Below are 11,672 nucleotides of genomic sequence, written 5' to 3' on the forward strand. Positions count from 1 at the left end.
ATGGAAAGAATGAATGCATCTAAAGTACTGTAAGGCTCTCTAGATAAAGTTGTCAGTAGTCCCCAAGCCACAAATATCTTCTCACCACATAACCCAACTTATTGTCAGGTTTGACTTGTATTACACATAAATAATAATATGGAAAATAGTGCCAGTTTCCAATGTATGGGAAGACAGTTGACGACCAAAGGCAATGATTGACATGTTTCGACTGGTGTTTAGCAGTAATATAGTGGCTGAACGTGCAGTTGGGATGAGGCTGGACAGAGGTGGTGGGTGGTCTCCCAGGCTGTTGTGGTTATAGCGTAACGGCCTGAAAGACAGAAATGGTTGTGGAAAAACATGGTTTGATGAAAAGATGGGAAAAGATGCTCCCACTGTCCGTATCCTGAAAGTAAACAGACTTGGCAAAACTGGATATTCTATAATAAGGTAAGAAATGATACTGGGGTCTGTTGTTTTTGTTTTCCGGCACTGTGATTCTAGCCTGTCATCTGACTGTAAATGCAGTCTGTGTTTGATGAGGCTTAATGAGGCTCAGTCCAAAATGTACTGACTTCCCAACATTGTCTGATGTCATGACCCTTAATAAAGAGTATGACTGAGCTTGGAATATACAGCCATGCGGATGAGCTGCAGCTACTCCAGTGATTAATAATGACGTTCGACTGCACTTTGGGGATAGACGGGAAATCAAATTACATTGCTCATCATCACACGGCTCATGATTTTGTTGGGATGTAAATATTTCACTGTGCAACATAGACACTAAGGAGGAAAAATCTAATGTCCTAAAATGACTACTGGAAATGGAGTATTTTAATAAATGTTGTGGTCACAAACATATTAAGTAACATTTGAACCATTTCAGAAATAATTGATGGTATTGATTTTTATCCACCTGCAGGCACCACAGATGCCTTCCCACCACAGAAGGAACCCAGCGCTCCAGCTCTCCATGTTCTGACCTGCAGCACAGGGTGAATTTAGGAGGGTCAACCGGTTCGGGGTCCTTTGAGAGCAACCAGAAAAGGGCAACAACTGATTGAATATTTTGAAACACATTTCACTCCCGATGACTCGCAGCACCCGGCAGTCCGTTCATACCGCTGGAAGGTAAATAGCAACACAACACAGCATTGATTTCCCTTCTCAGGCTATAAGTTCTGAACAACTAGAGCCAGCAGGGATCACTTTTTTCTAGTTTTCACCAGCAGTGGAGCCTGAAATCTCCAAGAGCATTTCAATTTTACATTTGCCATTTTCTAGAAAAGGATAAAAAAAAGATTAACCATGTACATAGGATTGTGTTCAACAGCAGATTTTATTGCAATAGACCTTTATCTTCACATTTCATATCCAAAATGAAAGGTAAGTTTACTCATTTCAAACTAAATCTTTATTTGAGCTGTGTGAGTAAGTAATGTAATCTTAAGACATTGCCGTGGGCCAAACCTATCAGTTTAATACAGGACAGTGTTTTTCACTCCTTTGTTGTGGTAAACACTCCTAAGAATGACATCATGGGTTACAATTATTGATGGTCATTTGATTATTTTGAAATTATTATGGATCATGTCTAATGATTGCCAATTCCCATGTCTTTGCAGGTGACATTTTAATAGAATGCTAATAAATTGTGGTAAATTGTTGTGGTAACTGTGTAAATATTTATAATAATTATCTTTTATATTCTTCATATCAGGTAAATACAGTGACATTTTAAAGTAATTTAAAAATAATACCATGGATAACACACAAGTTTATTGCCTATGAATTAAGGTAGCACTGGCTGAATTACTGTAAATCTTGTTTTCACACCTGGCTTTATTTCAGTGTCAACTGTTTTATAGCCTAGTAACATATTAGACCCAGTACAATTATCTTATTGGTAAAGTGATGACAAAATAATGTAGGTTTAACAGTCTAATTTCTACTCCCACAATAACAAAACAATCGGCAAACAACAACATGATTTTTTCCCCTGTTGATTATAGCACTGCTCATGTGAAAATGGGAGACTGGAACTTCCTGGGTGGGATCTTGGAGGAGGTGCACATCCACTCCACCATGGTCGGCAAGATCTGGCTGACCATCCTGTTCATATTCCGGATGTTGGTGTTGGGCGTCGCAGCGGAGGACGTGTGGAACGACGAGCAGTCGGACTTCATCTGCAACACCGAGCAGCCCGGCTGCCGCAACGTCTGCTACGATCAAGCCTTCCCCATCTCCCTCATCCGCTACTGGGTGCTGCAGGTCATTTTTGTGTCCTCACCGTCCCTGGTGTACATGGGTCACGCCATTTACCAGCTGCGAGCCCTGGAGAAGGAGCGCCACTGTAAGAAGGTGGCCCTTCGCCGGGAACTTGAGTCAGTGGACGTGGAGCTGGTGGAGGTGCGGAGGCGGATTGAGCGGGAGATGAGGCAGCTGGAGCAGGGGAAGCTCAACAAGGCACCGCTGAGGGGATCTCTGCTGCGTACGTACGTGGCCCACATTGTCACTCGTTCAGTGGTGGAGGTCGGCTTCATGACGGGCCAGTATATCCTCTACGGCCATTACCTGAACCCTCTTTATAAGTGTGAAAGGGAGCCTTGTCCAAATGTCGTAGACTGCTTTGTCTCCAGACCCACAGAGAAAACAGTTTTCATGATGTTCATGCAGGCGATAGCCTGCATCTCTCTCTTTCTCAGCCTACTGGAGATCATGCACTTGGGCTACAAGAAGCTGAAGAAGGGCATCCTGGACTACTACCCACATCTTAAGGATGACCTTGATGACTACTACGTCAGCAAGTCAAAAAAGAACTCTGTTGTGCATCAGGTTTGCATGGGCACATCTGTGGGTCGCAAGACTACTATTCCCACAGCACCGAGTGGATACACATTACTGCTGGAGAAGCAGGGCAACGGCCCGACTTACCCACTTCTCAATGCCTCCTCTGCCTTTGTTCCAATACAGGGAGACCCCGGTGCAAAGCCAGGGTCAGACAGCCACAAGGACAGCAAGGAGGTCGTGCCGAGCCCCACTGAGCACAACAGCAACTCTAACAACACATGCAGCGAGACGCGCTCTCCTCCTGTCGACAAACAGGACGAGCCGGAGGACCTCGCCCGGTCTCTGCCCCATCACGAGGACCTTGAGTGCGGGAGCTCTGAGTATCCCACCCTCCCTGTAGCAGACACCTCCTCCTGCACCACCTTGTCAGGCATCACAAGAAAATCACGGAGGGTCAGTCCACCCTGGAACTGCTCCACAGTGGTGGAGGGGAACGGCTCGGACAGCGGGGACTCCTACCCCGGGAACATCAGCATAAAGCCACGGGGCAGCTTTGTTGCCCCTCGACCCAGGACGCTCACTAAATCAGACCTGAAGAGACTAAACAGGTCCCAGAGCCCGGACTCTGCAGGGGAGCTGAGCTCTGTATCTCGGCACAGCCGGGAGAGCAACAGCCCCACCGCCTCCTCTCCCAACCGCAGAGTGTCAGCGGCGAGCAGTGCCAGCAGCAGGCGAGCCCCGACCGACCTGCAGATCTAAACATACGTCAACATGGCAACAGAAACTCTCAGTAGGCCATGTTTGCATGCAAGTTATGTGGAGACAATATTATTGTACTTTTCACAGTTTCAGTTCAAAAAAAGAAAGCCAAGGCATTTGTAGGTGCAAAAGTTAAAAAGCCTTTATTGCTATGGTTATGGCCTTCTCTTGTTTGCAAGAGAATATACCCTTGACTCCAAACACCCTTTTTACAAACAGTTTTAAAAACAGTTACTGGAGAATAAGGCAAAGATGCATTCTAACGTTCTTAGCCTGCAAGTTGAACTGATTCTGTTATGTTTAGTGATATTCACACTCTGACCACAACGCACTGTTTTGTTTCCTTGTTTTCTGTTACAGAGATTCAGATGGACCTGTAATGCTTTGGTTGCATGCAACGTCAGTTTAAAATTAAACAGAGTAATGGAAAACTGAAACGTAAAATCTAGTATGCTGCTTTAGGCAGTAATTTGCTGTTATGTAACCAGACTATTTTAATCAATAACTGTGTTTTGATGAATCCAACCCTTGTTCCAACACGTTTCAGTGTGGTTTGAATTATATATATATATATATATATATATATATATATATATACATACATACACACAAACACACACGACTGTCTATATCTTGTTTAGTGTTTACCTGTTTAACACAAGTCCTTACAAATTGACTTGAGTAATGAAATGGCAATATTAAATATTACACAAAACACCCAGCTCTGAAGGTGCCTGCAACAATTTGAAGGAAAACAATAAAAATAAAAAAAAGTACAAAATATCAAAAATCTTTGCTGTGGTGGTACTAATCGTAACATGCTTAAAATTTGAATCTTTGAAACGTGTTGTTTTCTATCAGATCTCAATTTCCTATCAAGCTTGTGGGCAGTGACTAGTGATTTATTGTTTTTATATGAATATTGTTTTGTAACTTGACATTGAGCCATGCAATTGATATCAATTATATAATTTGACAAATAAAACACCTAACAAATAATGTCATTAATGTTTTTGTTAAAATTATTTTTTCAAATCAGTGACTGAGTAGCTAAGCAAAATCTGTGGCTGGGATCAGAGGAGCAATTTAGAACATCAACAAAATTATACTGAATGGTGCAAGACCATTTTTATTACTGAGAAAGAATAAGTTGCTTCTTGTTACATAACAAAAATCAACAGTGATTTTACTATTCACTGTACGTCCATCATTGGGTAACAAAAATTTACATATTTCTAAAAGGAAATGCCATTATACAACTTTTTTCTTTTGCTTGGGGGAGAGAAAGCAACAATTAAATTCCTCTTCTCTACTCCGCTGCTCCTTCCTCAGGCGACGGTTCATATTGCAAAAGCTGAAATATGTAAAAAAAAATATATATATATTTAAAAAAAAGTATGGTTAAGATTTTATTTGCAACAGAAAAGCAGGCAGTTCTACACATTTGTGAATTTAGGGAGAAATATTTTAGCAGCATCTCACCCTATTCCTCAGCTCTTTGTTCTCCTCCAGGAGCAGGGTGCACTTCTGCTGCAGCTCAGCCAGTTCCACGCGAAGAGCGTCGGTGTCGGCCGGCTCCGGACCGGCCGCGCCCAGGTGGAGCTTTATGAAACTGTGTCGGTGAAGGTCAACGTGTTCTCTGAACATTCAGTGTAATCTGTGGTCGTAATGTAGCTTGATCCTGACACTACACACCAACAGTGGTCCAGTTCCCACTGGGGCCATGCATGCAAAAATTTGTGATTATATGACATTTTTATTGTCTTCCTCCTTCTCTATAATGGCTCTGGAGCTGGTCGGGGTTCAGTGTTTTGCTCATGGACACTTCAGCTCATGGACACTTCAGCAGGGGGGATGCTTGCCAATACAGGGGCTTGAACCCACGTCCTCCAGTTGAAGAGCGAGCTCCCTACACACACACTACAGCCTAATTTACTGTATGTATTCGTGGTATGCCAGGTGTCGTGGATGACAGCAACACACAACAACACTTTGATGCAAGTCTTTTGTGAGTCCAGTGCAGTGACAACCCCACGTCCCAAGTAAGACACAGGAGATTCTGGTTTACCAACACCAGGATACACCGATTTAAAGGCTGGATGATAACTTTGTGAGTGTGTCCAGTGAGATGTAGTTGACCAAGCCAAATAGCACTGCTACCTACATATTTTAATGATCATTGTGTGTTCAGCCTTTCTCCATAGTTTGGTAGTCACTGCACAGCAAGCCACAGTGACAAACATGACAAATTATACCTTACTTTGGGACACAGACTAGAACAAATGATTTCTCAAAAAAAAACAGCATTACTTTTGTTGTGGGGGGGAATATGAGTCCTGAACCATCACTTAAGAAACACTAACATCAGTCTTTTACTAATAAACAACTCAACTTTGGCAACTACTTACCTTTGTAAAGCTGCATATACACTCAACAAAAGGATACTCCAAGGCATTGTTAGGTTTGTCTGTCTCTTCGTAAAGTGTCACTAACACTGCAAAAGGCAAATGAAATGATGATGATGCAGCACAAAATTGGTATTGGTGGAAAGTAAATGGATGGATTAAACAACATGCATTAGTAACAAGTTTACATTGCTAAATTGTTGTTTGAATTTCTGATAAACTTACCACTGGTGAGACTGTAAAGGACCCCAGATTTTTCTAGGTACCTTCGAAATTGTTCTCGCTTCGAGTCTGAGGCCTGAAAACAAATGATAATGGCTACATTTCATATAAGTTAAGTATTTCTGACAGGTTTTGTCCATTAGCACAGTAATTCTTTCGGTTTATCAGTGTGTATTCCAATATGTTCCTTAATGAACAGAACAACCTGTAGTGTGTTCACAGCGAAGTGAGACTAGCCCGCACATTGCTGTGTAGTTAGCACAGCTGAGGCTGCGGAAGACTAACGTTAGCTGCAACGCATAACAACAACGAAACTTTGCCTTATAAACAAGAATTTCAACTACAAAAAGTTATGTTACCGAATACTTACTCTGTAATGGGCCATGAGTGTGACGCTTTATTGCTGACAGTTAGCTAAAAAGTTGTGATGATGAGTAACGTTAATTAACGCTCACTGCCGGCAGCTGGGCTGTGTTTGTTTGTAAGTGGTTCGGGCTACACTCAACAGTCGTTGCCATAACAACACACGAAAACGCTCATAAATGTGCGGAAATACATTTCTCCCCGATGATAACATACAAGTAACAAAAGAGTGCGTTTTAAATCATTTGCAAAAAAAAAAAATTATACCGGTATATGTTAGTACATTCAGAAGGCAGGGAGGGAGGAGGGGCCTTCCGCTGGTTTGTGCTGGAACTCCAGATCCTCAGTACTGATTTCTAGAACATGTGCAACGACTTCACTTCCTAGTCTGTAATGAGTTGTGTTATAAAGATCTGCGGTCATCTCAAAAATGTACTGCTCATGTGACCGTCTGTTTTTCCTCCCAGTGAAAAAACAGCAGCACTGCTCTTTATTTTCTTGCCGGCTGATATGAGAGACTTTGACTGCTTTGTTTTACGTTCAGTACCGGTGCGACCGACCCGCTGCCTCAACCGGGAGCCTGGGGTTCAAAAACCTTTACATGTAAGCTTCAGTTAAATCTAAAATATCTTAACTTACCGTAATACAAACTGTAGGTATATAACATAATACCACAGGTCAGGTTACAGCCCTTTTCTAAGAGCCACTGACCTGTGGTTTATTTCATTTTAGGTAACCTATACTGTCCTGTGTTGTAACGTTACATCTGCTTTTCATATTGTTACAATATTGTAATGACAGTGAGGGATTTAATTGACTGTTGGACATTCACAGAGAATAGAGGATTTGGGTTATGCTAGGCTACTTTTGAATATGGTAACGTTAGCCTACTGTTGGTGTGACCTGAATTTACTGATCCAATGAAATGTAACGTTAGTAATAATAGTAATAATCTGAGTATAACAATATGTGTTTTAGCACCATCATCCTGTTAGAGCCATGGAAATCACCAGTGAACATATTACTTTAATGTCCATACTGCCATGGTTTAGCTACATTATTTAGAGGAGAAAGAGGGGGGAAAAACCTGATAAAGATAATTATTTACACTTACATGGTCTGAATCCAAAGAGCAACTCTGTTACACTCACTTTACACTCACTGTAAAAGGGGAAATAAAAGGAGAAATAAGAGGAAATAAGAAAAAAATTCACTAATTTTCCTTGACACACCTAAACAGAGAGTTGGTTGCCGTGGTAACAGGCCATATTAAACCAGTTCCTCCAAATAGTAACCACATAATCAAATCCATCCTGACCTAGTGAGGTCCGTAAGGCTCAGACAAAACTATCTTGCACTATTTAGGCTTTGCTAGGTTTCCACAACTTGTTCACTGTGTGAATTTTTCACGGAAACGTAAGGAGCTAGGGAACGCAGATGGGGAAATTCTGTCAGTGGAAAGACCCACGTGTGACCAATCTAACTGGCTTGATTGGATTTTAAGTACAGTGCTGCAGTTCAGTGTCATAATATGTGTTATAAAGTATGGATTGTCACAGAAAGGAGAAGTGAACCGGGCTACGCTTGTCAGGAATCACATGAGGGGATTCACTGGCAAACACACACACTTCAGCATAAACACACACACTTCAGCATAAACACACACACGTCAAACTTGGGTCACATACATGCAAATACTCGTAGTGGTTATTTTATGGTGTACCAAGTTATCAAATGAATTGGTTGGGGGCCACAAAGCAATATATTGAGTGCCATAATATTTAGAAAGTGGCTGAAAGCTACATTAGCATACTTTTCTGTGATTGACAACTTACTTGACACTGTCTGAATTGTTCTTGTGCAGTAAACCCCACCCATCTGGTGCTCCGTACAGATTAAAACAAACACTACAAATTATTTACAGATACAGTTTGATCCATAGATATCTCATGACAGACTTAGATGAGACCGTCACTGGTTCGTCATTCAGAGCTTCACACTCTAAAGGTTTCTTCTCAGCCAGTTTTTCTAGTTTGCCTCCTTCTCTGATACACTCTCACACCCGCACACACACACACACACACACACACACACTCACATGATGAGACACTGTTTACAGTTCTGTAATTTCTTTCCCCTGCATAGTCAGATATCATTCTTTGCACTCTCCCTTTTTAATATTTTTTATGTCATTTCGATATCCTTCCTTTTTACAGCTCTTGCCATCAGCGAACAATATAAACACACGTCACATACAGACACACACTCACATTTTTCTGTACTGGCATCACGCCGGTCGGCTGAACCCTGGTCTTCAGAGGTTTCACAGCAGTAAGCAGATTTGCTTTTAGTCACACACACACACACACACACACACACACTCTTGCACAGTCAGACCTTTTGAATTTAGTGCAGGGAGCATTTCTGGACGTTAAACTAACCTAGATGAGACCAACACATTGTTCCTACAGATAGAGGCTTTGAATAGTTAAGCCACAGCTGTCAGATTGGTATGATACTTCGAGAGTCATTCAGCTCATGTGACTGTGTCGCTGGGCCTGATAACCTCAGACCAGCTGCTCTGGAGGATCCTTGTACCATCCTTGTCTTTATGTGCTGTGTGAATATAACAAAGCTACACAGCAGTAACTGTGTGAGAAGGGAAAGTCTGAAAAATGACAATGTTTACATCCTGGCCTGACAAAAGTCTTGCTGGTACAGAAGTATGACTGTATGTCATTTAATAGCATTTATATTTTTATGTATATTTTTATTGATATTAGATCTAAACTCTGGTCGTGGCCTTTGACCTTTACAACATACAAAAAGTGTTTACTGCTGTTTGCCTTTGTAGTGCAGGCTCCTATATGGGATGAGGAAATTTATTGGGTTTATGAAACTTTTTCAAAAGCACTTGTATAAACTCAAAAATGGGGCATCTTGGTTGCTCAGTGGTCTAAGTTTTGGGTTTTGGCTTCGAATCCGGCCCAGGACCTTTGTCACATGTCACCCCCCCTCTCTCTCTCTCCCAATCTTTTCTGTCTCTCTCTACTTTGAACTGTACAATAATAGATAATCTCAAAAAATCAAAAACAGCGAAATATTTGTGTGTCGTGTTTACAGAAGATCTTTATCTTGTTGTTGACAGGTTCCAGTTAAGTGAGGCTCATCTCAAGCCAGGCTGACTCCGAGCTTCGTCATCATCGTCTTCGTCATCTTCCATCCCGGCTCTCCAGTGTCGCCGCTTTGAGCATCAATAACATCATGTAAGTGCAGATCCGGTCAGTTTCGTCCAACTTCTTGTGAAATAATTTTTCCTGACAAATTTTTTCTGCCACCTCATGTTGTTTGTGTGTATCAGTGTTATCAAGCTGCTGATGTTTGGCCTCATAGTGTTGTGTCTTAATGTTTTGAAAAGTCACAAGTTATCTAGTTTTCAATGATTATCCAATTCTGCTGATCTATGGTCATGTCACTTGACTTGTCTTGCTTATTGACTTCACTGTCAGTTTATCTCATATCCTCTTTGTGTGAATCATTGCGTGTATGTGTGTGTGTGTGTGTGTGTGTGTGTGTGTGTGTGTGTGTGTGTGTGTGTGTGCATGCGTGTGCATGGGGCGTGCATGCTTGTGTTAATCTGTGCGTGTGTTTGTGTTTTTCTGACTGGTTGCCATCTTTATCTGTCCCGCAGATTTCCTGGACAAGCATGGCTCGGGGACATCATTTTGCAGACTAATCCTTCCTGTGTCAGCTGACCGCCATGCCGTCACAAAATGGCTACGTCATCAACTCGGCCCCTTCGGACGAGAGGGAAGATAGCGAACCCCTCCTCGAGAATGAAACAGGTGTGTTTTTTTTTTTTAGCTGTAGCAGGTAAAGACTGGTCGGTGAAAAACTCAAACCAAATTCTTTCTGTTTCATTTCTTTTTTGTTTTCACATTACAAATAAAAAACACTGGTGCAAAGACAATTTTACTTTCAACGTGACATTAAATATTAATTGTGCTTGAAAAAAGTAAATCGGAGAAGTCCAGTTTACAACAAACCAACCTTTTTCATAAGCGTTGCATACGCCTTTCTGTCCATATGACACTACAGTTTTGCCACATTTTGACTTATCTGTTCTGTCCATGTGTGTCTGGTTGAATGTGAGTCTATTCGTAAACACATAAATACAGTAGTGTCCAGTATTGAAGCAAAGGTATTCAGGTAGTGACACATTTACAAGCAGTGTTGGCAGTCATGACCGGTGTGCAGCGTCATGCTAGTTATTTTTTAAGGAATTAGTTGTGCAAACTGTACTGTCTTTCTGGTTGTTCAGCAAACATTTTCTAGTTATGGCGGCAATGTGCTCATCAGCACTTCAGTGGCCAGAGATGATCTGTTGTGCAAGACCTAGATGTGTCAGGTGGCTCTAGTTAAACTGATGGATCTGTGAAATCACATGTTACTGAAATATAGACGTGGGAGCTACAGTGAGGTAAAGCTGCTGCTTTAGCTGTTCTATAACATGGAGGCCAATAAAGACCCAGAATCAAAGTTTGCTCTTTTGCCAGACTCATCTTTTAATTTTAAGTCCAAATTCAAATTTTACTGCAGATGAAGTAACTGTAGCTAACTGTCCCAAGCTGTTGGCTGAATGCTATGAAATTGTTTTACTATTTTATGAGCTTACAGTACTGCCATTTAGCTATAAAGAGGATATGATGTAATTATGCCCTGGGTTGTTAAGCAAGGGCCTACATAGAAACTGAAAAACTGAAAAAACTAAAAAGTAATGTGTTCAAAGCAAGCATAAAAGCAAAACACAAAAAGGGAGATGAATGAGAATTAATAAAAGACTGTTACATGAAAGCAAGTCTATGAAAATGAATTTTAAGAAGTGATTTAAAACTTTATGCTGATTAGTCCAGACTTCATGTCTATAATCTATAATCTCTTGTCATCGTCATATCAGCAGTGCCTCCTCAGTGCTGCTCGGCTCGGCTCAACCTGGCCATCCTGATGTTCCTCGGCTTCTCCGTCGTCTACGGTCTCCGTGTCAACCTCAGCGTTGCCATGGTAGCCATGGTGAACACCACCGACCCCAGGCCGGCGCTGAACAGCTCTGTCGTCCCCGCGTGTCCCGCGCCCGCAGGGAAGGACAAC

At 41.7% G+C, this 11,672-nt stretch overlaps 3 protein-coding genes across 3 annotated transcripts in view; 2 read left to right on the plus strand and 1 right to left on the minus strand.

Moving 5' to 3' along the window:
* Nucleotides 1-2,013: 2,013 nt before the first annotated feature.
* Nucleotides 2,014-3,534, plus strand: gja9b (gap junction protein alpha 9b). Its single transcript, XM_071895066.2, has one exon. It carries the CDS (start codon nucleotides 2,014-2,016, stop codon nucleotides 3,532-3,534), a length of 1,521 nt encoding a protein of 506 aa, XP_071751167.2.
* Nucleotides 3,535-4,638: 1,104 nt separating this feature from the next.
* mycbp (MYC binding protein) lies at nucleotides 4,639-6,661 on the minus strand. Its single transcript, XM_071895069.2, has 5 exons — nucleotides 6,532-6,661; nucleotides 6,165-6,237; nucleotides 5,980-6,028; nucleotides 5,017-5,146; nucleotides 4,639-4,888 (listed from the first exon to the last, which is right to left on the minus strand). The coding sequence occupies exons 1-5, from the start codon at nucleotides 6,544-6,546 to the stop codon at nucleotides 4,844-4,846; spliced, it is 312 nt and encodes a 103-aa protein (XP_071751170.1). The 5' UTR covers nucleotides 6,547-6,661; the 3' UTR covers nucleotides 4,639-4,843.
* A 3,016-nt stretch (nucleotides 6,662-9,677) lies between these two features.
* LOC139908389 (sialin) overlaps nucleotides 9,678-11,672 on the plus strand; it is a 12,520-nt gene continuing 10,525 nt past the window's right edge. The window contains 3 exon segments of the mRNA XM_078290563.1: nucleotides 9,678-9,790; nucleotides 10,216-10,369; nucleotides 11,482-11,672. The exon segment at nucleotides 11,482-11,672 is cut by the window's right edge and continues 30 nt beyond it. Coding sequence (XP_078146689.1) covers nucleotides 10,285-10,369; nucleotides 11,482-11,672 — 276 coding nt within the window. The 5' untranslated portion in view covers nucleotides 9,678-9,790; nucleotides 10,216-10,284.

Source organism: Centroberyx gerrardi, chromosome 19 (assembly GCF_048128805.1).
Source record: "Centroberyx gerrardi isolate f3 chromosome 19, fCenGer3.hap1.cur.20231027, whole genome shotgun sequence".
NCBI lineage: Eukaryota > Metazoa > Chordata > Actinopteri > Beryciformes > Berycidae > Centroberyx > Centroberyx gerrardi.

Bases quoted from the DNA above. Each gene is read 5' to 3' on its own strand.
- gja9b (XM_071895066.2), top strand. From the start codon at position 2,014: ATGGGAGACTGGAACTTCCTGGGTGGGATCTTGGAGGAGGTGCACATC.
- mycbp (XM_071895069.2), bottom strand. The intron at 5,147-5,979 runs GTATCCTTTTGT...TCACCGACACAG, and splicing joins AAACCTAACAATGCCTTGGA to TTTCATAAAGCTCCACCTGG. The intron at 4,889-5,016 runs GTGAGATGCTGC...TACATATTTCAG, and splicing joins ACAAAGAGCTGAGGAATAGG to CTTTTGCAATATGAACCGTC.